Source organism: Bubalus bubalis, chromosome 12 (assembly GCF_019923935.1).
Source record: "Bubalus bubalis isolate 160015118507 breed Murrah chromosome 12, NDDB_SH_1, whole genome shotgun sequence".
Classification (NCBI taxonomy): Eukaryota; Metazoa; Chordata; class Mammalia; order Artiodactyla; family Bovidae; genus Bubalus; species Bubalus bubalis.
In genome coordinates, this window is record NC_059168.1 from 74,004,040 (window position 1) to 74,031,490 (window position 27,451).

Genomic DNA, 27,451 nt, shown 5'->3' on the forward strand with positions numbered 1-27,451 from the left:
GTGGTTCTCATGCCTCACTTCCCAGCTTCCCACTGCCCTCGTTCCTAGAGTTGGGGCTGTTGGCAGCAACTAGCAAAGCTCTTTTTTGGTTTCAAAGTTGCAATGAGCTACTTTCTAATAATTCAGTCAGGATAGTCTGGGAGACGTGTGGGTCTAAAAAGCTGAGTGCACACGTCATGGGTGTGAAGGACATTCATTTTTGTAGCATGTCATTAGACTGTCTTTGAGCACTTTGGCCCTGCCTCTCTTTAGGAGCTGTACAGCCAGTCTTATGATGAGATTGGAGTTATGTTTGCCTCCCTGCCCAATTTTGCTGACTTCTACACAGAGGAGAGCATCAATAACGGTGGCATTGAGTGTCTACGCTTCCTCAACGAGATCATCTCAGATTTTGACTCTGTGAGTGACTATCCTGGCCCCCGCATCCTGCCACAAAGTCAGCCCTTCCAGACTGCACCCCAAGAAGTTTGGGAGTTATTTTGGCTGCTGTTTTCCCATAAAAACTCCTCCTCAAAACGCATGGCCTTCTGGAGTTGTCTGGAAATGTTGGGTCCCAGGTGGGAGCCTGGGAAATCACCTACAAGTTCATAGGATAAGGTCTGGCCAAAAGAAGATTCTGAGGCCCCTCTGGTTCCTCTTATCCTCAAATTCAGATTCAGCAAACATTTATCAGGTATTAATAACGTGTACCAGGGGAAATGCTTTTACATACATGTTCAACACTTCAAGACTGGCACTTTTATCCCTGTGTTAATATGGTAGAAACTGAGGCTCAGAAAATCAGGACATTGGCCCAGGATAACATGGCAGATGTTGGCTAAATGAAGCTTTAATAGGAAAACATCTCTCAGATGCTTCATGGGTTTGTTGTAAAAAAAAAAAAAAAAAGGCAGATCTGTCATTTAGTTGGCTCATTTATCTCCCTTGACTGCTGACAATTCTCTCTTAACACTGGCCTCAGCTTCTGGACAATCCCAAGTTCCGTGTCATCACCAAGATCAAGACCATTGGTAGCACCTACATGGCAGCTTCAGGAGTCACCCCAGATGTCAACACCAATGGCTTTACCAGCTCCAACAAGGTAGCTAACCAGCAGTAGCTAGAGGAGATGGATGGGGGCAAGAGAGAGGCAGCCCACACATCATTGGTGGGAAATGGTGTAATAAAAGTAGCTGCCATGAAGTACTCTTGTTGTGTGAAGGGGTGCCCTAAGACACACCAATTAGCACCATGCGGTACAAATGCAAAATGATTGTTATATTCACATCTTCATTTTCTTTTCCATTATGGTTGTTACAGGATATTGAATAGTTCCCTGTGCTATACAGTAGGACCTTGTTGTTTATCCAGTCTCTGTATAATAGTTTGCATGTGCTAATCCCAAACTCCTAACCATCCCTCTCCCACCCTACTTGGCAACAAGTCTGCTCTGAGTCTGCTTCTGTCTCATAGATAAGTTCATCTGTGTAATATTTTAGATTCCACATAAAAGTGATATATGGTATTTGTCTTTTGGACCTAGTGTGATAATCTCTAGGTCCATTCATGTTGCTGCAAATGGCTTTTTCTTTTTTCATGGCTGAGTAGTATTCCACTGTATATATGTGCCACATCTTTATTCATTCATCTGTCATTGGACATTTGTTTCCACGTCTTCAGTTCAGTTGCTCAGTTGTGTCCGACTCTTTTGAGACCCCATAGACTGCAGCATGCCAGGCTTCCCTGTCCATCACCAACTCCTGGAGCTTACTCAAACTTGTGTCCATTGAGTCAGTGATGCCATCCATCTCATCCTCTGTTGTCCTCTTCTCCCACCTTCAATCTTTCCCAGCATCAGGGTCTTTTCCAATGAGTCAGTTCTTCGCATCATGTGGCCAAAGTATTGGAGCTTCAGCATCAGTCCTTCCAACGAATATTTCCTTTAGGAAATATTTAGGACTGATTTCCTTTAGGATGGACTGGTTGGATCTCCTTGCTGTCCAGGGGACTCTCAAGCGTCTTTTCCAACACCACCATTCAAAAGCATCAATTCTTCAGCACTCAGCTTTCTTTTACAGTCCTACTCTCACATCCATACATGACTACTTGGCTATTGTAAACAGTGCTGCAATGAACACTGGGGTGCATATATCATTAAAAGTTTTCTCCAGATATATACCCAGGACTGCAGGATCATATGGTAACTCTTTTTGAGGCACCTCTGTATGGTTCTCCATGGTAGCTGAACCAATTTACATTCCTACCAACAGTGTAGGAGGGTTCCCTTCTCTGAACATCCTCTCTAGCATTTGTTATCTGTAGACTTTTTACCAACAGCCATCTCCATTTTATGGATGACCTTAAAAAGACATGTCTAGGATGGTGTTTATAAGCTAGCTGAAGGCGCCCAGCTGGCCCCGGCGCTCACAGCCACTCTCTGGTGCAGGAGGAGAAGTCAGACAAGGAGCGCTGGCAGCACCTGGCAGATCTGGCTGATTTTGCGCTGGCCATGAAGGACACGCTCACCAACATCAACAACCAGTCCTTCAACAACTTCATGCTGCGCATTGGTAAGGCCGCTCAGCGTGCCCTCTCCTGCTGTGCGCCTCCTCCCCAAGCAGGGGACTCTACAAATCAGGGGAGGGGTCTTGGAAAGACCTGATGCACTTCGGGTGGGGAGGGTCACACTTCTCGAGCTGAAGGAAGCTTAAGGGTCTTTAGGTCAGTGATCAGACGGAAAATGCGATGCTCAGCCATTCCTGTCCCAGGCTGTTTATGATGACCTCCCTTCTGAATCTGGCTGGGGCTTCAGTGTGTCTCCTTTTCCAGAGAATCTTCTGTCACTTCAGTCCTGCCCACCAGGATTAACATCACCCATCATACACTTCTGGGGAGGGGAGTTCTCAATCCTGGGCAAGGTCACAGGAGACTTGAAGTACCAGGTGGGTGGCAAGAGAAACTGGCAACTTCTGCACTGAATTACGTAGCACAGCAGGGCAGCTGACATCTGCTGAGCACAGTGAGGATGAGAAGACTTGATTTCTGTCCTCTGGGAACTCAAGAGTCAGGCTTGAGATCAGGTTATATAACCAGGAGCTTTGTGGCTGGAGTCAGGTGGAAACTGAGAGGAGTTGGTGGCTTCTGTGATGTGGCTGAGCTCAATTTTGTGACTCCCCCTCAGGAATGAACAAAGGAGGGGTCCTGGCTGGGGTCATTGGAGCCCGGAAACCACACTATGACATCTGGGGCAACACAGTTAACGTAGCCAGCAGGATGGAGTCCACAGGTGTCATGGGCAACATCCAGGTAAGGCCAGGGGACAGAATCACAACAGTGCATGTGTTGCTGGGCACTGTGGCCTCTGTTCTGTGGGCCCAGAATGTTAAGTGGGTAGTGTTGCAGTAAAGAGCAAGAATGGGAAGAGCTGCCTCAGTAGAAGGGAGGAAATATTTCAACTCTATTTGCAAAATGTAGGTTTACGTTTTGGGTAAGAACATCCTGCCTCTTGGTGTGAACTAGCTAACATTTTAGGCCTCCAAGTGCTCCCCTCAAAACCACCAGATCTTTGTCACTGGGTCTGGCAGGAGAGCTCCACAAAAAAGGCAAAGAGGACAGAAAAGCAAGATACAAGTTGCCAAACAAGATGACCTATGGTTGACCTCCTAAGAGAGCAGGCAGGAAGGCTACCTTTAGGAGAGAGAAGAGCTAGGCAAACCTTCTCTCTGCCCCCAACCCACCCCCAATCTGTGCCCAGGCCAAAGGGGACAGGAGGGGAGCCCTGCGGGCCTGAGTATGGGAACTGTGCTGGGTGCTGCCAAGCCCCTTAGCCCAGGCTCACTCTCTAACCCCAGGCTCTCGGTTCTCCTCTACAGGTGGTGGAAGAAACCCAAGTCATCCTTCGAGAGTACGGCTTCCGCTTCGTGAGGAGAGGGCCCATCTTTGTGAAAGGGAAGGGGGAACTGCTAACCTTTTTCTTGAAGGGCCGAGACAAGCTGGCCACATTCCCTAACGGCGCCTCAATCACACTGCCTCACCAGGTAGTAGACAACTCCTGAATGGCTTCCAGCCCTACGAGAATCCAAATGGGAGGGAGAGTTTATTTTTGGGAATCAAAGAAAGGGTTCGGAAAAGGACATGTGACCAAGTCCCAGCAACCCAGGCTGTGGAAGTGTACACTCACATAGACTTTAGGTTTAAAAAATCTCCTTCAGCCTTCATTTTCTGTGGATGTGCGAGCTCTGAGGGTGGCCATACTATTCCTCAGTGTGCCTCTAGCTTACCCAGAGAGGAGGGCTCACAGTCATAGTACTGGAACGTTCCTTCCAGAGCCCTAGTTCTTACCAGCCCTCTTCCACCCAGAGAGGCCATGGCCACTGTGAGTAGGAAGGGCCGCCAGAAGTGGAACAAGGCTGCTGCCTCTGTGCCTGGCTGGGAGCACAGGAGGAGCAGCTCTGCTTCAGATGAGGGCCACTCACTGGCCACCACTCACTCCGCAGCTAGAACCTGGAAGCAGTGCTTTTCACCCTGAAGACCTGCTTGTCTGTGGTCCGAGTTAGGTGAAATGGCCCTTGTCCTGATAATCTTGAAAGGTTCTTCTGGAACCCCAGTCACCTTAGTCATGGGAGCAGAAAGTGCAATATTTCCTTTTACCTGGTGGGTGGGAGGGAGGGAGGGAAAGGGACTTTATTTCTGAAAGAAAAATATATAAACAGATCTTCTACATTTATATTTTTAACTTTCTGTTAAGAAAACACTCCAATATTGCCTTGCCTTTTGAGCTCTTGCTACAGTCGCCTTTGCTACTGCTTAAAGAGAGAATTTACAGGTATTGATAAAGAACAAGACTGTTTTATTAAAAGCTTTATTCAACTTGAATATGATCATTTGTGCCAATTCTGTTTACAGCCCTCATCTGAGAAGTGCTTTGCTCTCTCTCACACTCATTTGAAAAGACCCTGATGCTGGCAAAGACTGAGGGCAGGAGAACGGGATGACAGAGGATGAGATGGTCGGATGGCATCACCGACTCAATGGACATGGGTTTGGGTGGACTCTGGGAGTTGGTGATGGACAAGGAGGCCTGGCGTGGTGCAGTTCATAGGGTTGCAAAGAGTCGGACACGACTGAGCGACTGAACTGATCCTTATACACTGGTCCTTACCGTGTGCCTGGAAGGCAAGAACTTAAACTAACACCTCCCTCTCATTCTTAGGCTGCTTCCTTCTAGATGGTGGTCCAAGCTTGCTCGACCATCCCCCTGTGCTCCTCCCAGAATTACCTGTGGCACCCACACCTGCAGCTCACTGCTTGGCCATCAGCTCTAGGACAGGACCATTTTAGAGTGAGGCCAGAATACAGCTCAGTGCTTTGGACAGTAAGGGTAGTGATGACTCCTATTTGTGACCTGGCAAGTGACAGGTTTTCACATCCATGCACTGGCCTTGCACATACTCCCATGGCAAGGAACAAAAAAAGCCAGCAGAGCGGAGGCCATGGTTATGTGGAGAAGTGGTTCACTAACTGGACTAGGAGAGGATGAAGACAATTGCATGGCCAGGGCCTGGAGCTTACAGAAAAGGGAAGAGATAAAGGAGAGGGGTCCACTTCCTTTGCAATGATCAAGGTATGAGTAGACTTCTGATCATGAGCTGACTCAATAAATTCAGTGCTCTCCCAACATGTTTTAGGAAACGATATGAGATACATACAGCCCCAATTACTCTATCCTTAGTACTCACACCACATTCTTTGTAAAGCAGTGGCCGAGAATATTCCACTCCAAACCAAATATTAATCACACTTCTCTCAACTATATGATTCACGTCATATCATGAACCCTGAGAGTTCTAAGAACTTTCTTCTCAAAAGTCACAGACAGGAAAGTGAGACAAAGTTAGCTGAAGGTTTCATAAAAGCTACATAATTAAATGGTAATACTCCCTCTCTCACAAAATGCCTTCTGTAAAAAAAAAAATCTCATTTCCAGCTAAAATGTGTGATTAATATCTCAAAAAGAAGAGATGATTTTGAGCACTGGAGCAAGTGACCAGGCAATTTTGGAGACCTGTCCAAAAATGCCAGGGTCAATAGACTGAAACTTGCCCCTGACCATCCTTGATAAAGTGGGTGTCTGTTCTGACTCCAGGGATGGTTCCCAGGAAAGGAGTCTGAGCCTTTCAACAGTTTTCAGTTCCCAGGACCTTGCCCGCAAGTGTGGTCAGTACTCGTTTACTCACTTCTGATGTGTTCCTAAAGAAAATATTCTAGGAGACCAAGCTCATATCCAGCTTTTCTCCTTTTTTTGCAAATGAAGTAAACACCTGATGTAGGTGCTTCGTAAAAAACAGGTTTTCATGGGCTGCTCGCTGTTCTTCCCACGTGCTGGGTAAAGCTTCTGTCCCTGAAAAAAAAAAAAAAAGACAGGATCTGTGAATCTCACAGCACTAATATTTGCAACCAGTGGAGCTTTTTTTTTCATTTTTGGTCTGCAGCTGAGACAGCCTTGCCCCTTACTGGTCCAGTGAAATTTTGAGACCAGAAACACAGACTCTGCCATTTCCTTCTCCAGGGGATCTTCCCGACCCAGGGATCGAACCCAGGTCTCCCGCATTGCAGGCAGACGCTTTAACCTCTGAGCCACCAGGGAAGCCTAGACTCTGCCCAGAGATATCTAAAAACCTATGATGTGAAACCTGCCTCCTAAAAACATTTTATCCTTTTTCTTGTTACTGTCCATTATGTTACATTTAACAACAGAAATCTCGGCCATCGCTGAAAAATTCCCATTCAGAGACCGGTCTCTGCAGAGCTAAGGGTATGCCGACTTGTCACATCTATTTGGCTTCACAGTGAAGAGAGGCTTTTGCCACCACAGCGAGCCTATGATGTAACCTCATCACCTAAGAGGGGTTTCCAATGAAAACAAATTGTAAGCTGAAAGAACTCTGGTGGCGGTGGACTGAGCAAAGGAGAAAGAAAAAGTTGGATAATTATGTTTACTACTTAACAAAGAGGAGAGGAAAACTGACAGAAATAGGGCAGATATTCTTGGTACCTTTTCTGTATTTTTCTGTTCACAGGACAGAAACAGAAGATAGTATCTCAACAGGACCAGCTGATATAGTCTCACTATTTCACTCTGTTTCAATCACGTGAATAACACAGAGCATATTATAATTTCTTCCTGGAGGCATCCTTCCTCTTACCTTGAGAAGTAACAGTGACGTCAGTTGGAAGGGTTGTCGTGAGGTCCTTATACAGCAGTCTAGCACAAAAAGGGAAGGACTGACCTTCCGGCTCGACTTTGTAAGTAAATGACAGCAAGTTGCACAATGAGTTTCTCTGCAAGGGCCCCACAAGAAAGGCTGCAAAGTCACTCTAATGGGGATGGGGATCAAAAGAGACACAAAGTATATGACAATTACAGCTCCGAGGCAATAAGTGGTTATGATGCATCAAACATGTCTACCAAAAACAGGGCCCATTAATTAAATCTCAGAAATAAATGAAGGATAGAGAAAGGCCTGAAAAAAGGACAGATGATAGAGATTTATAAGATAATTAAGAGTTGGTAGCAGCCTAGAAGGCCTGTAAGAAGCACTTACTAAGTCAATGGCCAGAGGCTGGGGAGACACTATTTCTGCTAAGAACTCAGGGGATGTCACATGTTTGGCTGAAATGCTTCATGTCTACATTCACATGTCAGTATCTAACTGATAACCAGAAGCTTCGGTCATTCCAAATGCACAGAGAAATGCTAAGCTTGTAAGAGTCACTTATTTCCTGCTTGTATTCATTTCCTTTTTTTTTTTTTTTTCCCTTTTTACTGCAACCCTAGCTAAGTTACAACCCTAAGAATGTAAGCCTGAGCTTAGGCAAAGATGGACAGCATTCCTCTATGGCATTTTCAGAAATCATTATTCTGCTTTGCACCTATTCCCAAGGCTCAGCAAAGATATCTGGCACCCAGCAGGTCATCTACTGGGCCTTCACTGAATTAAAAATAAAGCAACTGTACCCTACCACTTTGTGAGAGGAAGGAAGGGTCAAGAAGTATAAAAGCCTGAGAATCACCATTCATGAGTAAATAATCTCTTCACCAGTACCCATCCAGAGTTTCAACAGAAGAGGAGGTGGAAAACAGCTTGTATGTAAATAAGAAATGAGCATTAGGACGACAACAGTCAAACTTCTGGCTTGGAATTATGAACCAATCTAAAGTACAAAAGAACATGTCCCTTTCTTTTAAGTCTATCTGGGCTCACAAAATGCTTTGTAAGATCAGATACCTGAAGTCGATCTGCCTGGTACTTCCTCCCTGAGTAAGCATTTAGGTATTCCCAGAGAACAAACAAGAAGTGCTGAGTATTAGTCTGTAGGTATTTTGCAGATATCTCTTCTAGGGGAATGAAGACTGGAACTGAATGGTGATGTATCCAAAGTGGTTTCTCCATGACAAGGTCCACAAAGTAGGAATCCAGCAGGTTCCCCTCGAAAGCGGTGCTGATGCAGACACAGACTCCTCGGCTGGTCAGCTTCCCGCTAATCCCTGGGACAAGACAGTGCCTTAAGGGACCTGAGGCAAAGGCTTCATCTGTGCATCCCACGCCCCTCAACTCCACCCAGTACACACACCATGGGCTCAAATGCTCACTGAATGAATGTCTAGACTTTCTTCTAACTTTGACTCACTGAGTTTGTGTTCTTAAAACCACAGAATGGTGGGGGGAAAAAAACATTCTAAGTATCAAATTATTGAAGAAGAGATTTTAAAATTTTCAATTTACCTATGGCTCCTTTTTTCCTGAGTGTCAAGTAACTTACGGTAGTACTCAGGTCTTCTCACAATCCTCTTATGATACAGATAATAGGTAAGTAAGTCCTCATTTTAGTGGTCAAACAGAGACTTGAGGGGTTCAAACTATTTGAACAGTGGCATCAAGCAAACCAGCTGTAAAGGAAGTTCTAGCACACGGTCTAGCACATGTTGAGTCACTACAATGAATAGTCTAAGCCAGTCACCAACCAATCTGCTGCTGCACAGGGGCCAATTTTGCAGGTAAAGCTGCCTATGAATAGCATGCCAGTTCTGCATGTGTATGTCAGGGGGGTGGGGGGCAAAATTCAGTGTTAATGAAATAGGTCTAGGACTAATAATACATCTTGCAAACTATCTCACTAGACAGGAGACTCAGACTGAAACAAGTGAGAAAAAAATTATACCTGTAAAACGATATGCCTGCAGAATGGCTTTCATGTTTTCCTGTTTTCTCTCCAAAATTTCTTGCTCACTAATCTCTAATATTTGGTCAGGTTCTACATTGGCAGTAGATGCTTTAACCTGCAAGACATGTAGCAGATCTATCTGGGTACAGAGGCACAATAGAAGTCCCATGCCCTCACCTACATGGGAAAAATGTAAATGCAGAGTATTTTTTTTTTATTAGGTTATGAATCAAGAAATGCTACTGTGGCCAGCCAGCTGGTGCTATGAATCACAGCAGAGGAAGAATCTTGTGGGTTATATACAGTACCAGGAATCAGAAGTAGAAACTATGCTGGCCTGAAGAACAATGCATTTGGCTGCAGTATAGTCTTGTGAGAGGAGAAAGAAAAAGAGGTAAGGAAAGCCTAGGGTAAGCAAAAACAGCTGTAAAGAGGCAAAGCTGGTAAAGTTGGGCCAGACTGTGCAGGCTTTTAAGTGCCAGGATGAGAAATACTGATTATAAGTTGCACCCTGTGAGCTACAACCCAGTAGATGCTATCAGACTAACTCCTTCTGAGACAACTACCCAAGCTGATGCAAATACCAAAAAGAAATAAGCAATCATGCAAGTAAACAAACAGAAAATGGCCTAAAGGCATCAGAGAACCACCAAAATAGCCAGACTGAAGACTAAAGATGAATGTGGAAGTTAGTTGGGTTTTCCCCCTCATAGTCCTGTTGATTTTTATCACATGGCATACAGGCCAAATAGAAAGCTGCAGGCTAGATTCTGCAGCAGTCTCGCAGTTCCAGGGCAACAGAAACTGGAGACTGAGGTTACCAAAGCAGACTTCCTATGGGCCAAGATATAGAAATGGGAACCCAACAGGCTGCATGACACTTGTCCTCCAGGCATAACAGAAAGAAGCTGCTGAAAATTAAAAAGCTGAGCAGACTATGGAGGTCAGGGCCTGCCAAAGAAGATGGATCTTGACACATCTGTCTTAGCACACCCAAGCTTTCAAGTAAGGCCTCCACAAAGGACTACACTCTATGAATGAGGGCAAACCAGAAACAGGTGACCTCAGCTGGTTGATAGTGATGTGCCCATACACTATCTGCCTGTCAGAAAAAAACTGGAATTCTTTCTGCAGGAAGACAGCATAGTTCAGAATCCCTATTTTTTTTTCAAACACTACCCATCATTGAATTAAAAAGAAAAATTACCAAGCATATCAGGAAAGAGGAACAGATGTCTAAAAACCAGAAGGAAAAAGAAGACAACAGAAGCAGATCTGAGGGGATTCAGCTATTTGAGGCATTATCAGACATAGTCATTAACACAGATTAAAGGATGCAAAATTCATACCAAAGGGCTGGAATCTATTAAAAAGAATCAGATGAAAATCCTGAATCTAAAAAATACAGTTAACAGAAATCAGGAATTCAACGGGTTTAAAAGCTGACTGGACACATAAGAAAAGTGGAAAATAGGTATATTTTCATAGCTAGATTAAAGAAGAGTAAAGACATAAGAGAGATCACAGTAAAAACAAAAAATCCACACATGGAAACCCCAGAAACAAAGAAAAAGAACAAGACAGATACATTACTTGAAGAGATACTGGGCAAATTTTCCAAACAAATGAAAACTGCAAGTGATTAAGGAGTGCTGTAACACAAAGCAGGATAAAGAAAGAAAACCAATCCTAGCTACATGATGATGTGAAACTGCTAAAACCCAAGGAAAGAATCTTAAAAGCAGCCAGAGGAAAAAAGACACATTATATTCAAACAGTAAGACTAACATCTGAAAGAAACTATGGAACCAGAAGACAATGAAAAAATGTTTTTAAAGTATGAAAGAAAATAAATTTCAACCTATAATTTGAATACCCAGTAAAAATATCCATTTAAACATGAAAAATAAAGTGAAATAAGGGTGCTTTCAGACAGACAAAAATAGAGAATTTTCATTTCCTGCAAACCAACACTGATAATAGTATCAAAAGGACCTACTTAAACTGAAGAAAAATAATCCCAGATGAAAATATGGAAATGCAGTACTAAAGAGCACTGAAAAGGGTAAATAGGCATGTAACTTTATAGGCACAGTGACTGTACGATGAAGTGTTTCATAGAGTTTAACACATGTAGAATTTACATACAACAATAACATGAAAGGTTGCATATGTGGGAAAGAAAAGATGTTAGGTTCTATAATTATCTATGAAGTGGTAAAGGTACAAATCTAAAGTATATTCTAGTAAGAAAAACAAGCAGAGGTTAAAGCATCTGCCTGCAATGTGGGAGACCTGGGTTCGATCCCTGGGTTGGGAAGATCCCCTGGAGAAGGAAATGGCAACCCACTCCAGTATTCTTGCCTGGAGAAGCCCATGGACAGAGGAACTTGGTGGGCCACAGTCCACAGGTCGCAAAGATTCGGACACGACTGAGCGACTTCACTTTCACTTTCTTTTCTCAAAGATAATCACTAAAAAAATGCTAAAAGTCATATAATTAACAAACTAATGGAAAAGTGGAATAATATCCAAAAAGTAGCAAGAAAGAAGAGGAACAAAGAACAAATAGTAACATCTATGGAGATGGAGATCTAGATATATGTGTTATATGGAAATCTAGATGTATTGCGTTATATGCTTTAGTTGCTAAGTTCAGTTCAGTTGCTCAGTCGTGTCTTACTCTTTGCGACCCCATGAATATGCTCAATCGTGTCCAACTCTTTGTGACCCCATGGACTGCAGCCTGCCAGGCTTCTCTGTCCATGGGATTCTCCAGGCAAGAACACGAGTGGATTGCCGTTCCCTTCTCCACAGGATCTTCCCGACCCAGGGATCAAACCCTAATCTCCTATACTGCAGGCAGATTCTATACCATTTGAGCTACAGGGAAGTTCTTCTAGATAAGTTAGGAATCATTAAAAGTTGATAAATAATTAAAAGACAAAGACAGCCAGGCTGGATTAAAACTAACTATATGCTACTTACAAAAATAAGAACTGTCAAAGTTATACTTAACAAAGTTGGTTTTAAGGCAAGAAGTTTAAAATAAAAGGGAACACTGCATAATGATAAAGTCAAAGTTGCTCAGTCATGTCTGACTCTGCAAACCCATGGACTATACAGTCCATGGAACTCTCCAGGTCTGAATACTGGAGCAGGTAGCCATTCCCTTTTCCAGAGGATCTTCCCAAGCCAGGGATTGAACCCAGGTCTCCCGCATCGCAGGCAGATTCTTTACCAGGTGAGCCACCAGGGAAGCCTAAGAATATTGGAAAGTGAAAGTGAAGTCGCTCAGTCCTGTCCGACTCTTTGTGACCCCATGGACTGTATGTAGCCTATCAGGCTCCTCTGTCCATGGGATTTTCCAGGCAAGAGTGCTGGAGTGGACTGCCATTTCCTTCTCCAGGGGATCCTCCCCACCTAAGAATCAAACCCGGGTCTCCCACATTGCAGGCAGGCGCTTTACCATCTGAGCCACCAGGGAAGCCCAAGAATAGTGGAGTGGGTAGCATATCCCTTCTCTAGCAGATCTTCCTGACCCAGGAATCAAACCGGAGTCTCCTGCACTGCAGGTGGATTCTTTACCAACTGAGCTATCAGGGATAGCTGATAATGATAAAAGGTTGCTGCATAAAAATAAAAGGCTTACCAACCAAGAAGATAAAACAATCCTAAATTTGTCTGTACCTATTACACAGCAAAACTGAATCAAAGGGGAAAAAATGTACAAATCCACAGTCATAGTGGGAGATCAACACATTTATCCCAGTAACTAATAAGTTGACAAGTAAAATAGTGAAGAAATGAACATCATGATGAACACATTTGGTCTATTTGATATGCAGAGAGAATACAGTACCCAAAAATTTAAAATCCACATTTAATGAACATGGAACATTTATCAAAATTCACCACATGCTGGGTCATATTCTTCAATCACAATGGAATTAAGCTACAAATCAATAACTAAAAAAATTAATTAACAAATCCAATTTTTAGATATTATGCAGTATACTTCTTAAACTGATGGGACAAAGGAGATATCACAATGGAAATCAAAAATATTTTGAATTGAAATGATAATGAAAACATATCAAAACTTGCAAGATATAGCTAAAGCCATGTGCTATGAATATTTGTGTCCCTCAAACTTCATGCTGAAATCTAATGCCCAATGTGATGGTATTTGGAGGTGGGGCCTTTGGGAGGTGATTAGGTCATAACTGGAGAGCCTTCATTAGTGTCCTTATAGTCTCTGGAATTAGTGTCCTTATAAATGAGATGCCAAAGCACTAGTTTGCCCCTTGTGCCATGTGATGTTACAATGAGAAGTAAGGGGGACTCCCCTGGTGGCCCACTGGTTAAGAATCTGCCTGCCGATGCAGGGGACGCATGTTCAATCCCTGGTCTGGGTAGATCCCACATGCTGCAGAGCAACTAAGCCCAAGTACCACAACTACCAAAGCCCATGCTCTGGAGCCTGTGTGCCATAACTACTGAAGAAGTCACCACAAGTCCATGCCCTGCAGCAACGAAGACCCAGTGCAGCCCAGAATAAAATCTTCTTTTAAAAAGAGGTAATAAGTCCTCTGACACTAAATTTGCCAGTGTCATAATCCTAGATTTCCCAGCAACTACAACTGTGAAAAATAAATATTTGTTGCTTATAAGCCATCTAGTTTACGTATTTTTGTTATTGTGGCCCATGTGGATTAAGACAGTATGCTTAGAGGGAAATTTGTAACTTTAAACACATACAGAAGAAAAAAAAAGACTTAAAAAACAGTTAAGTATTCATCCCAAGAAACTATGTACAATGACTGGAAGGCACAATACTAAAAAGATTTCAACTCTTTCCAAATGGATGTATAGATTTAGTGCAATTTCCATCAAAATTAAAGGAGGTTTCTTTTTGGAAACTGACAGCCAATTCCCAAATTTATGTGAAATTTGAGGGGCCAAGAATGGCCAAGATAATTCTGAAGAGTAAGACCTAAACCACAGGAATCAAAACTTTTCAGTAATAAACCTCTGGTACCTGCACAAAGACCAACAGACCAATGGAACAGAACAATTCAAAGATGGGCCCACAGCAGACCCAAAGATCCACTGCAATACAATGGGGAAGAGTGACCTTCAAATAGTGGTACTAAGTGAACTGCACACCCATATGGAAAAAAAACAGCAAGTGTGAACTTCAGGGACTTCCCTCACAGTCCAGTGGCTGGGCCTGTGTGCTCCCAATGCAGGGCGCCTGGGTTTGATCTCTGGTCAGGAGCTAGAGCCCATATGCTGCAACTGAGACTGCATGCCACAACTACAGATCCAGAGCGCCATTAACCAAGACCTGGTGCAACAAAATAAATAATGTTTTAAAAGAAGAAGTAGTATGACTTCTATTTCACACCATGTTACACAAAAATCAATTCCAGAAGGACTGTATTTCTGAAAGTAAAAAGTAAAATAAAAACTTTCAGAAAGTAACACAGAACATCTTCGTGTTCTTAAGTTAGGCAGATATTTATTCAAAGGAAACATGAAGTTAGATTCTTAAATCAAGCCTCATTAAAATGAAGACTTTCTCCTCATCATCACAAGATGTCACCAGAGAGTGAAAAGGCAAGTTAGTCTTTAAAAGAAGATTTGGAATACAGATACACAACAAGGTACTTCTAACCAAAATGTGTAAAATATTCTACAATTTAATAAGAGATATACGACCCAATAAAAATTCTGCAAAAGTTCTGAAAAGTTCATTTCACAAGACTTTCAAGTGTCCAAAAAAGGTACTTAAAACCATTAATTAAAAGAACTCAAATTAATTCACAGTGACTTATTATTATACTCTCACTAGAATGATAATTTTTTAAAACTGACAATATCAAGTATTGGTAAAGATGAAAAAAAAAAGGAAACCCTATATACTGTTGCTGGTAATGTAAAATTGGTACAATCAGTCTCAAATTCTGTTTGACAGTATTTACTAAAGATAATCTTTGTACCCTGTGACCCAGCAATTCAACAGAAAAGTACGTCTTTTTACATCAAAAGAGCAACAAGAATACTGCATTATTCTTAATACCCACAAAGTGAAAAACCCAAATAATGTAAATGTCACCAACAGTTCAATAAGTAAAGAAATTGTGGGATATTTTCTAAAATGGAATAATTATATAGCAATAAAAAAGAACGACCAGGGGACTTCTCTAGTGGCCTAGTGGCCAAGACTCCGTGCTCTCAATACAGGGGTTCCTGATTCGATTTCTGGTCAGGGAACTGATCTCACATGCCACAACTAAAAGATTCAGCAGAACCAAATAAAATAAGTACATACATTGTTGCTGTTCAGTCGCTAAGAAGGACCACTGCTGCTGCTGCTAAGTCGCTTCAGTCATGTCCGACTCTGTGCGACCCCATAGATGGCAGCCCACCAGGCTCCCCCATCCCTGGGATTCTCCAGGCAAGAACACTGGAGTGGGTTGCCATTTCCTTCTCCAGTGCATGAAAGTGAAAAGTGAAAGTGAAGTCGCTCAGTCGTGTCCGACCCTCAGTGACCCCATGGACTGCAGCCTTCCAGGCTCCTCCATGAATGGGATTTTCCAGGCAAGAGTACTGGAGTGGGGTGCCATTGCCTTCTCCAAGAAAGACCTCAGCATGCACCAAAATGGATGAACCTCACAGAGAAATCAATCCGCAAAAGAAGACAGACAGAACAGAGTTCATACATTTTTCATTTATATAAAGCTCAGAAATAAGTAAAACCAGTATTATGATAACAGAAACCAGAATAGTGTTACCTTGAAGGAAATGACTAGGAGGATGGAGGAGGGAGACTTCTCAGGTACTGGTAATAGTCTACACCTTGATTTGTGTGGTACTTACCAGAGTATGCTCATCTCTATAAAAGGATCTTTAGATCTGTGCACTATATACCCATATTTATCTATCTATATTAATGTATAGATATATATTTCCTCTTTACTAAAAAAAAGAAAGGGAAGAGGGAGGAAGAGAAGAAATGGAGACAAGGAAGAGAAAGAGAAGAAAAAGAGGGAAGGCTGAGGACGCTTGTGACTGAGCAAGAAAACTTGTAATTTAATGAAAAATGTAGTATTTTATGAACATTTTCTTGGCTGCGCAAAATTTATTGGAAAATATAAATATTAGAAGAGAACCAACTTTACTGCAATAATCCTACCATCTAAAACCTGGTAAATATTAAGACCCATGTGTATAATGCACAAGCTATGGTAAGGAGGAGGTGGAGGAGGGGGCACCAAGACAATCTAAAGAATTTGACAGGTTTTACCAATTGGATCTGGGCTAGAGAGAAAGCTTAAAAGAGGGAAAAGTCAAAGTTTACTGTGAAGTTTCAAGTTGGGTGAAAGATGATTCTAGAAAGATGGTATTAATGACAAAAGTACTAATGACTCAAGTCTGGCTGAAACTAAGGTAAGAGACTCATGTCCATGACGGCAGGTTAAGAGACTATTATGAATTCACTTGACCCATCAGTAAGGCCTGCCAACTGTTAGATGATATTGATATCAGCTGACTCTATAGGTGTGCTTACTTGAGGAATCAAGGACTGAAATTGCTCCAGTTAAGACCACAGGTAAAACATATTATTCAGATTTGCTTATCCCAGATCATGTTAGGTTTTTACACTCCAGGAAAGCCTGCCAATATCGATCACACTTCTACTCACTCTGGCTTGACGCTGTTTCACTTCAGCCCTCAGTTTATCTCGCAGACGTTTCAGTTCATGAATCCTGGCTTCAAGAGCCTGTGCATTCTGTGACTCTTCCAATTTTTTACGGGATTTGCTCTCTTGAGTCTCTAGTCTTTCCAAGTGAGCTAAAACACCTGCGGGAAGTAAAAAGGAACTTTCAAACAAAGCTAAGGATTTCTAAGTCCAGGAACAGGAAGCACTTGAGGGAAGAACAGATGGTGACCCTTTCCCCAGAACTTTGTGGTCAGTTAAATTGTAGATAACAATTGCCAACAATTTATAAAACTAGAGGAGCTGACAAGAAGTCAATGGTCAGCAACCACTTAGGCAGAACCTAAAAGTTCTGACCTACAAGTGGTTACTTACTAGGCCACTGTTCAAAAAGGGAATCATTTAAATATAGCTACTCTCAGTTATCTGTGATAATAGTGACCCAGAGGAAAACAGGGTCAGAAAAAGGTTTTTTTTAATTGGGTTTTACACAAGTTTTCCCAAAGTGGTAATGTGTAACTGTTTGGATTTAGATAGCCATCAAGACTTGAGTATTCTGAAGCCCTGAATAGTATCAGGAGCACAGAACTATAAAAGCACACACTAAAAGAACTGTCCACCAAAATTACTGGGCATTAGACAGGAAAACAAGCTCACCAACGGACAGACACTGGCCATCTCAGTTTCCAAGAGACTAAAGACCAATATAGTTGAGGTCCTAGTTTTAAAATGCTAATCAACTCTAGCAATGAAGCATCTGCGAACACTTCCTACATATTAAGACACTTACACTAGATCCTTTACTTGCAAAGCATGTAAAGAATTAAAGCGTTTTTATCTCCTATACATTATGCATCTGCTAAATGCTTCAATGAAAAGCATCAAAACAATTACCTAAGTTCCACATCCACCACCACAATATTATTTTCCTCCATTTTTTCAGATGAAGCAATCAAGGCAGCGAAAGGTAAAATAACTTGCTCAAGGTCACAATATTTATAATGACACAGCCAGACTCAAACCCAGGTCTCACCAACACTGGTCACTGCCTGGCAAGGCCCCTTCCACAGGAGTAATGCGGGAAATGGCCCCCCAAAAGTTCTGAGAAGAAAAGAAGGCTCACTGGCTAGAACTGCAGCTCTGAATACGAACATTTAGCATACTATTGCGGAGAAAGCACTGGCGACCCACTCCAATACTCTTGTCTGGAAAATCCCATGGACAGAGGAGCCTGGTAGGCTGCAGTCCACGGGATCGCTAAGAGTCGGACACGACTGAGCGACTTCACTTTCATGCATTGAAGAAGGAAATGGCAACCCACTCCAGTATTCTTGCCTGGAGAATCCCAGGGACGGAGGAGCCTGGTGGGCTGCCGTCTATGGGGTCGCACAGAGTCGGGCACGTCTGATGTGACTTAGTAGCAGCAGCATACTATTGCATGCAGCCTACTGGTCGAAAAAGGGAAAAGAGCTTAGAAATAAAAGTCATTTTTCCTGCTCCAATGATCTCAGCTGCCTTTAAGTCTTCCATGTTAGTTTCGTTCACCATCCTACTCCCAAACTTCAGGTTAGAGGAGAAACGGGCTTTCAGCCTGAGAATTATTTTGAGGAGCAGCAGTTAAATGTGAACCTTTGAATACCTCCGCGAGACTCGCCGTCTTGTCTTAAAGTATTTGCCAGCTCCATCTCCTCCTCAGATTTTCAAAGGCCTTCCTAGAAAAGTTGTCCATGCACCAGTAATTGCGTTATCCTTGCGGGCAAAAGAAAATGGCAAGAATGTATTCACACTCACGACAAACCCACAGGGCCGGCCCACACAACGCAGACACGCACCCCTGAGCCCCGACACCGCAAGCGTATTCGCTAGGACGCCCCTTCCCTGACCCGCCCGGCCCATCCCCAGGTGCGAGTCGGCCTCTACCTCCCGGTCCCTGCGCGCTACCGCGGCACCACGCCTCTGGATGCCCTCTCTGGGTTTCCTCGCACACGGAAGGGGCTGTTAAGAGGCCTGTCAGCCTTCCACCCTGGTCAGAGCCCCGTCCGCCACTGGGTCTGGCTTTCCCTTTATCACCTCTCCTCTTGCTCACTCTAGCCAGGGTCAAGAATTCCCGCCATCCTCGGCTTCAAAAATCAAGCCAAGCGGTCCCAGCGTGCTTTGCGCTACCGCCGTACAAAAACATGGCAGCGCTCAGCGCCCCTCCCTGATCCCGGCATGCACCGCGGGGTAGGCCCGGCCTTTCAGTTGAGCAGGAAGATGGCGGCCTCTGGCGGAGAGCCGCAGATCCTGGTACAGTACTTGGTGTTACGAAAGGATCTATCACAGCCTCCGTTTTCCTGGCCAGCAGGCGCAGTGGTTGCACAGGCCTGTCACGCAGCCACCGCGGCCTTGCACCTTCACCGCGACCACCCGCACACAGCAGCTTACCTCCGGGAGCTAGAGCGCATGCGCAAGGTGGTCCTCGAGGTGAGGCACTAGGAAGAGGGGTGGGACCTTGAGGACGTTGGACCGGAAGTGGGTATAGTTTTGAGTCCGGGCGCCTAACATCACGCATTGGGTGTGGCATTAGAGTGTGTGTGTGTGTGTGTGTGTGTGTGTGTGTGTGTGTGTGTGTGTGTGTGTGTGTGTGTGTGTGTGTGTGTGTGTGTGTGTGTGCCTAACATCATGGAGTGGGTGTGGCATTAGTGTGTGTGTATGTGTGTGTGTGTGTGGGGCGCCTATCATCATGGAGTGGGTGTGGCATTTGTGTGTGTGGGGGGCGCCTAACATCATAGAGTGGGTGTGGCGCGCGCGCGTGTGTGTGTGGAAACGGTTCTGGGGCTTGAGCTACTGCCCGGCGAGCCTTACCTAGACAGGGCGGGGCCTGACGGTGTGAGAAGTGGACACCCGGCTGGTTATAAATGCTTTCTGCGCCGCTCCGGTCTCACCTGTGTCCCTCTTAAATAGATGCTTGTGAGGGCGGAGGGCTTTCTACCCGCCTTTCTACCTGAGTGCTGTGCTGGCCTTTTAATGGCTGTGCCGAAAAGTACAGTCCTTATCCCTCTCCAGAAAACCGATCCAGAAGGGTAGGGACTCAGGGTTCCTTATTGCAAGTGAAATCAAACTGAAACATTTACCTGGGTCTGACCCCAAAATTTGAAAATAAATGTGAACCCTAGTGTGATTAACCTAGCATCACTGGTAAGGTTCTTTTTACAGATGGCCAAACAGATCTTACCCTTACCTTCTGTCAGTTCTAGAAGGTAGAACTCTAGAAATGTATCTTAAGAAAATAACAAGATGCACCCAAAGGGCATTGCACAAAGATACTCATAGGGGCGTTTTACAATAGTAAAAAATGTGGAAATCATTAAATTTCCAATACGGTGAGTTGGCTAAACTTCGGCCCTGATAATGGATTATTATGAAACTGGCCTAAGTGACACGACTGAGCGACTGAACTGAACTGAGCCTCCTAAGTCGTGTTTTTGAAGTACATTTAGCTGGCATGCAAGAGTGCTCATGATGTGGTGCTCACTGAACTATATTCTACATACAAAATGATCCAGATTATGAAAGGAAAAACTAAGAAAATACATCCAAATACTAAATAGTGGAATTTTGTTTTTTTAGTAATGCTTCTCTCTGTTTTTACTTTTCTACATTAAGCACATATTTTATAATGAAAAAATGATTGCTTTCATTTTAAAGCAGCTTTCTTCTTATTATAAAATTTATCTTAATAACTGAGGTGGAGGGTTGGGGGTAATTCCTTCTTGGCTAGCTGGCAAAAGCATTATTTTTCAAGAGAAAACTTGCTGTTGAGTGTTGAAACATCAAATAGTAACCTGCAGGGAGAAGTCCTGAGAATCTGTAAGGCAGAAAAGAAACAGATAGTCTTTCCTTTGGATTCTTTTTATAGGACTTTTATAGGAAGACTTCAAGAAATCATGTGGTTTGGACATCTCCCTCTCTTGCTTTTAGCAGATAAAATATTTACCCATTTTCTCGGATGAGACATCTGAAGCCCAGAGATTAGGTGACTCCTCTGAGTTTAAAAGACATGTCATGAGTCTGTTGTTAGCTGTGACTCAAGAAAGGGACTTAGGAGTCACCACTGACTAAATAAAGGTGCTCCTGTAGCCACAAAGACCAATAAGATATAAGACAATGCCATGATTAACTCCATTTACTGAGTGTTTACTGTGTGCCAGACACAGATCTGAGCCTAATTTCACTGAATCTCATTACTACTAGGAAGCATTATCATCCCATTTTATAGGGGGGAAACAAAGGTTCAGCTAAGCCACACAACTTATCAGAGATCACACAACGAGTAAGGGGTGCAAAGTTAAAGTGTTAGTTGCTCAGTTGTGTCCAACTCTTTGTGACCCCATGGACTGTAGCCCACCAGGTTCCTCTGTCCATGGAATTCTCTGGGCAAGAATACTGGAGTGGGCAGCCATTCCCTTCTCCAGGAGATCTTCTCAACCCAGGGATCAAACTCAGGTCTCCTGCATTGCAGGTAGATTCTTTACCATCTGAGCCACAAGAGAAGCCCAGAAAGTGGTACAGCAAGGGTTTGAACTCACTCTTAACTTTACTATGCTACTCCTGGTGCTGAAAAAGGAAGGAAGGGAAGTCAATGCAAGTCCTTCAGCATGCCCAAAGGACTCAATAGATTAAGAGTAGCAATCCCAGCATCCTCTACTTTGATAAGACAAACCTCTGGTTATCTTAGTGGCTTCTGCTTTTCTAGGCAATATATATTTGTTGTGTATACACACACACACACACACACGCACCTTATGCAACATAACACACTAACGATCTTTATTTTCTGAGTGATAGCTTTACTGTTTCCTGTAATGGGATTCGCATGGGTGATAAAGATGATGAGAAATGATTTCAGAAAGACACGAGAGACTCATTTGCCCACCATTGAGTTAACAAGGGGGAACTATCCCAGCAGTAAGAAAATCCTTCTTGGTTTGTGTGGACTGGGGTGGAAGTAGGAGGGAGGTGGAAGTGATGTGATTTTAGAAAGCCTTCCAGTAGTCAACTCTTAATGTCAGAGCTGGCTGTGGGATTAGTGATGGCTGTTTAGTCACCAGAACTAGAAAATGCATAGAGCATAATTACTGATAGAGCATTCCCTCAGCATCTCAGGAGGGGAGAGAAAAAGCTCCATTTTATACATAGGAATATTAAACCTTACCCCACTCCCACCCCTTCAGAGAGTGAATGGCAAATGGAGCGATGAAGCTGTTGCTTCTGGAGACATTCTCTACAGCGCCTTCTTTGGTAGAGCTGTTACTCCACTTTCAGTTAAGAGGAGTCCCCCTTCATACTTTTTTTTTTTTTGCTTTTGCTTTTTGTCACTTCCTAAGTGGGCTTTTCAGCCTGTGTTCTGCTCCTTTCAGGCCCCGGATGAGACCACCTTAAAGTTGCTGGCAGAGATGCTGCAACAGAAGAACATTGACCACAAGCTGTGGATGGAGCAGCCAGAGAATATACCCACTTGCATTGCGCTCCGTCCCTACCCCAAGGAAGAAGTGAGCCAGTATTTGAAGAAGTTCCGATTGTTCAAATGACTGACGTTATCCATTGCTTTGTTATGTTTGAGTATCAGCTGAATCCAGAAACTACATGCCGTCCATCCCTAAGCACCGCGTACTCCTTTCAATGACAATTCCCTCTTCCTTTTAAATTATGGTAGTTTTTATTTTTTCTTGGCCATGCCAAATGGCTTGTGGGATCTTAGTTCTCCAACCAGGGATTGAACCCACACTCTTGGCAGTGCAGAATCCTAACCACTGGACTGCCAGAGAATCCCCAAATTATGACAGTTTCTTGAAGGTCAAACACATGTTCATATTAAAGTTGTCATTAATAAGTATTTCCTCTTACTTTTAATTAATAAGTTCAGATGGGGAAGGTCAGTGAGTAGCATTATCATGTATGGGTCATTGCTCAAACAGAAGATTTGGGAAGACTTCTATATAGGGTCAAGGAAATGCCCTTACTTTTTTTGTTAGAATTAATATAGTTCTTTCAATCACCCAGGTTTAAAACTTAGCCTTTAAAGTCCTTATCTCTTACTCATTTTCAGGTCTTATAATCATTGAATCTAGGACACCATCAGATTTAAGATACACAGTGATTTTTACCTGTTGTTAACAAAGGAGAAATGCTGCCAGTTGAGACATACAATTAACTGAAAGATGTATTCCAGTTTCAAAGATATAAAATTTATTTGGTAAAATATGCCAATACCACATCTATTTTCCTATAGCTTGCAGTGCCACCGCCCTGAATCGGGCTCTCATTTTCCTCATGGGTGTCCCACTGGTCTGCCCACCTAGTGTATCCTGGTTACAAGCCAGCAGATGTTCTGCCACCAGGTTTATGTAGGATCACTGAGCACCCTTGTCAGTATAGGGTCCTACTTGCCCATGGAATAAAGTCAGGATTCCTTAGATCAGCCCTCAGGCCCTCCGTGTTTATATTTCCTAACTAACTTTTTAGGTGACTCTTCGATTCCCTTATTCAAACTTGATGCATCAGTAAAGACACTCCAGTTGCTGCCCTCCAGTCTCTGGCCTGGGAGTTGAATGTTAGGACTCTCCTCCCTTGCCTGCCTCTGGACGTAAGCTGTTTCTGGCTCAAGTGCTGCCACCTTCACAGAGCCTAACCCAGCCACAAATGATGGCACCCATCTCTGAATGTTTATATAATATAGACAGTGCTTAAAAATAGGCAGGGTCAGGGGCATAATGGAGGACTGGCCTTGAACAGGGAGAGAGAGAGAAAACTTAATTTTGAGACTAGAGGAGGGGGAGTAGGGAAAAGTATGAATATATATAAGTTCATAGTGGAAGAAATACCTGTTGACTTAATTTTCTTCTATGAAGTGGGAAGCATATAGTCTTCCAGAACAGTGAATAAACTTTCTGAGCACCTTATTACATGGCATAACATAGTGGTTAAAGCTCAGGCTCTAGTGTCAAACAGCCTGAGTCCAAATCCTGGCTTTCGTACATTTCAGCTGTGTGAACTTGGGCAAATCACTCAACTTCCCTGAGCCTAGGCCCTTCATCTGTAAAACAGGGATTTTACAGGAGTGCCATGTGGATTAAATTTGCCAGTGTGTACAAATCCTGTGGAACAATGCCAGGGCACTCAGTGCCAGAACCTGAGTGTAAAAATGTAAGACACAGCCCTCAAGAAGCTTTGAGTCACGTAAGCCAGTTGTCTAACTCCTTTTCTGTGAAGTGATGGCATCCACTCCCTCCTATTTCCATTTAAGACAATTAGGTAAATGTTTCCAAATGATACTGAATTTTAAAAATACATATTTTAAAAATATGTAAAAATACATATTTTTAAAATTCAAATTCTGCAGTAAGACAGTGATCCAGTCAGAGAGAGATGAGTGTCTATACAGCTGGGAGATAACAGCTCAGGCAAATGCCTAAAGCAGCTCCCAAGGGAAGGACAGGCACTCAAGTGAGAGTAAGACAGTAGCGGGGAAGCAGCAGCTTTCCTTAGTAGAATCAGCTAAGCTTATTATCATCTGAACTCAATCAGAGTTTCTCAAAGTGTAGTCCCTAAATCAGCATCATTTGGGTACTGGTTAGAAATATAAATCCCGGGGCCCTACCCCAGACCTACTGAATTGGAAACTCTGGTATTATCTAGAAGCAGCCTGGTCCCAAGAGGCAGCCAACCTAAAATGTGTATGATGAATGTGTGTGATTTCAAGTCAGTGATAGTGTATGATGTGCTTACAGGAAGGAGGCAGGAGGGAGAGCAAGAATCTGGCACTACTTACACTATGTGGCCTTGCCCACCAAGTTTACAAATAAAGAAATTTTTCTCCAATGGAGCAAGGTTGTGTTGCTAGACCTAGAATAGGCGGCAAGTCCTTGAAAAGGATCTATGCTTTGGTGAGTTTCTTACACGTGAAAAACATCTGATTATAAACAAAGTGCTTCCATTGTGCTAATCAATTTGACAATTTTGTGATGCAGGCTGTCTTGTCTCAAGGTTACTGATTCAGAAAGGCTTAGACTTGCCCAAGATCAAAGTCAGTGGCAGGACTGGGGTTGAAAACCAGGTCTTTCATCAGTCCAGTTTTCTCTTAACCTCTTATAGCTGGTTACTCATTTGTAGATACTAATTGAGAGTGGTTTGAGAAGGGGTCATGAGTAGTTCGAGCGCTAGGAAGCTGTATCTTCCATTTTAAACTGGTTAAATGACATTCCAGATTATAAATCAGCCTCCTGTGACTGTGAGCTGTGTGACTCTGTACCCTAGGGATCAATTACCAGTGGAGGAGCTGACAAAATTCAGCTTGTGAACGTGTACAGCTGAGGGTCAGTGCCTAGGTCATTGCTTCCCACGGGGCCAGCAGAATGCAGAGGGCTCCCCCACGGGGGCATGGTACAGTCACCTTTTATTGTTGTTTAATCAACATATCTTCCCCACAGCTTCTGAGATGCCACCCTAGGGGTGTGCGCTGCTTCCTGGTTGAGAACTGTGGCAATAGTGAACCACTGTTGCTGACAAGAAGGTGTTAGTGTGGAAAAATGGCTGAAAACCACTGCCCTCAGCTACCTTGGCCTCACAAGTTTTAGCCATCCTCTGAGGTCAAGTCAGCACAGCCCCAGCTTCTCTTCTACTTTGCAAGGGCCAAAAAAGTGGCACCCAAGTTCTTAACCTAGGTTTTTGAGATATAAAAAGCAGATGAAGGAAAAAAATATCATTTTTACTATCAATAGGTTAGACAATAGAGCTTTATGTGACCCCTGAATGGGCTTGCTACTTTGCTGTCTGAAGGGAAAGCAGATACCGAAGTTTCTGCTTCTGGTCACGGGGAGAAGTAAAGAGAGAATAATAAGTCTCCTATATTCAGTCTGTCAGACTTTGACTAGTTCCACCCAAATGAGAAACATGGACAAAAGCAACCATCCACCAACTAGGCTATTCAACCTGCACGAGGAAGAGCAAGGGGAGAAACAGCAGACTCCATATGAACATTATGTTTATTAAACTCACTCTATAAAGAGAGAAGTGGGGAAAAGGCATTCCACCTTCTCCTCAACACTGGATGTAAGGAATTCTGAAGAAGAACTAATGATCCAAGAGGAAGACTGTTCTGACAACAGGTTCAAGATGGATTTGCTTGGAATGGGGAGTAAAGTTGGGACATAATAAAGACGATGTATAAAATTAGGCACAAGACTGATGATGTGGTGGCAAAAGGAAAACTGAGCCATAAGAAATATGGTGTTACTTCCTTACGGTACAAATGGGAAGAGCAAGGCAGGTGACAATCCCAGAAGACTTGAGATTGAAGCTGAACCCTGCTACTTAATGGCTATGCAATTTGGCCTCTGTTTCCTGAATCTGTGAAAAATTCCTAATGGGAATTAAACAATCAGTTTAAATTTAAGGACCAATTTAAACAATACCCCACAAAAGCACTATCACCACACAATTTAGTGTGCAATTTAATGCAATCATTATAATCAATGTTTTTTTTCTCTCTCATTTTATTGCATTATGGAGATGTCAGATCAAGACCTTACACTGGGCTAGGACCTGTAGTACAATAATAGCAGTGTGCGTAGGTACCCCTGACTTGCTATCATTGACTATAATAGGAATGCTTTTAAACTTTCAATGTTAGTTATGTTGATTTGTTGAAACTTTCAGCAAATCCTTTGTGTTAGATTAAGGATGCTCCTTTCTGCCACTGCTTAGCCAAATTAAAAAAAAAAAGATTCATATGTGTTTTTAAAAAATCAACCACTTTTTTTCTCATTTACTGAGATGATGATTTTTTTTTTTCATTGTTACCATGGTGAATTGCAGTGCAAGATCTCAAATACTGAACCATCTCTGTCATTGGAATAAACCCTACTTTGGCATGATTTAGTATGAGGGAGATGGCCTAGTTAAGACACCTGGGTTCCAGTTATCTTTCCATCTCAAGGCTTTAAAAACTAATCAAATGACTTCCAAATCTGTATCTTCAGCCCCAGCTACTCCCCTAAATTTCAGCCCCCTCTATATCCTATAGGTTTGACAGCTCCTCTGGGATGTCTAACAGGAATCTCAAACTTATCATGGCAGAAAATAAACTTGCCTCTTTCCCCCCATCCCTGTTAATGGAAAATCCATCCTTCCATCCCCCGTCTCTGAAGATCTGACTTTCCTGTTTTAAACTGCAAACACTTTCCTCCAGTAGTATTCTCTATCCCTCCTTTCCTACTTAATTTTTCTTCACAGCACTAATCACCTGGCACACCACGTATTTTGTTAGTTTGTCAAATCAACCTTCATTAGAAGACAAGTTCTGTGAGGGGAGCAGGGATTTTCATTTTCTTCATGGATGTAGCCCCAGTGCCTGGAATAGTATCTGGGAAATAAATAGTAGGTACTAAATGAATATATATTATCATTGTTCATTCTTTAAAATAGTTATTGTGCAATTTCACAAGACAAACCCTAAAAATTCCCAAGACTAACTACAACCTG

At 43.0% G+C, this 27,451-nt stretch overlaps 3 protein-coding genes across 10 annotated transcripts in view; 2 read left to right on the plus strand and 1 right to left on the minus strand.

The window, feature by feature from the left end:
• ADCY3 (adenylate cyclase 3) overlaps window positions 1–4,034 on the plus strand; it is an 83,309-nt gene extending 79,275 nt beyond the window's left edge. For 3 of the 4 annotated variants that reach the window (XM_006055060.4, XM_006055058.4, XM_006055059.4), the window contains 5 exons: window positions 253–399; window positions 962–1,081; window positions 2,426–2,549; window positions 3,161–3,285; window positions 3,852–4,034. In XM_006055060.4, coding sequence (XP_006055122.3) covers window positions 253–399; window positions 962–1,081; window positions 2,426–2,549; window positions 3,161–3,285; window positions 3,852–4,034 — 699 coding nt within the window. The remainder of the gene's footprint in view (window positions 1–252; window positions 400–961; window positions 1,082–2,425; window positions 2,550–3,160; window positions 3,286–3,851) is intronic. The other variant, XM_025261450.3, reaches the window with a different exon arrangement.
• A 24-nt stretch (window positions 4,035–4,058) lies between these two features.
• On the minus strand, window positions 4,059–19,153 carry CENPO (centromere protein O). 5 transcript variants are annotated; one of them, XM_006055061.4, is made up of 8 exons: window positions 19,001–19,143; window positions 18,570–18,679; window positions 16,916–17,073; window positions 9,202–9,319; window positions 8,268–8,527; window positions 7,185–7,356; window positions 6,216–6,379; window positions 4,059–4,629 (listed from the first exon to the last, which is right to left on the minus strand). In XM_006055061.4, exons 2-7 carry the CDS (start codon window positions 18,613–18,615, stop codon window positions 6,243–6,245), a joined length of 891 nt encoding a protein of 296 aa, XP_006055123.3. In that variant the 5' UTR covers window positions 18,616–18,679; window positions 19,001–19,143; the 3' UTR covers window positions 4,059–4,629; window positions 6,216–6,242. The 5 variants fall into 5 exon arrangements, with proteins under 5 accessions (XP_006055123.3, XP_044782118.2, XP_025117240.3 ...); XM_044926183.2 differs by lacking the exon at window positions 4,059–4,629 and adding an exon at window positions 4,825–5,147; XM_025261455.3 differs by lacking the exon at window positions 4,059–4,629 and having other exon boundaries at window positions 4,825–6,379; window positions 19,017–19,153.
• Window positions 19,142–22,805, plus strand: PTRHD1 (peptidyl-tRNA hydrolase domain containing 1). Its single transcript, XM_006055065.4, has 2 exons — window positions 19,142–19,393; window positions 22,330–22,805. The coding sequence occupies exons 1-2, from the start codon at window positions 19,142–19,144 to the stop codon at window positions 22,498–22,500; spliced, it is 423 nt and encodes a 140-aa protein (XP_006055127.1). The 3' UTR covers window positions 22,501–22,805.
• Window positions 22,806–27,451: the final 4,646 nt, after the last annotated feature.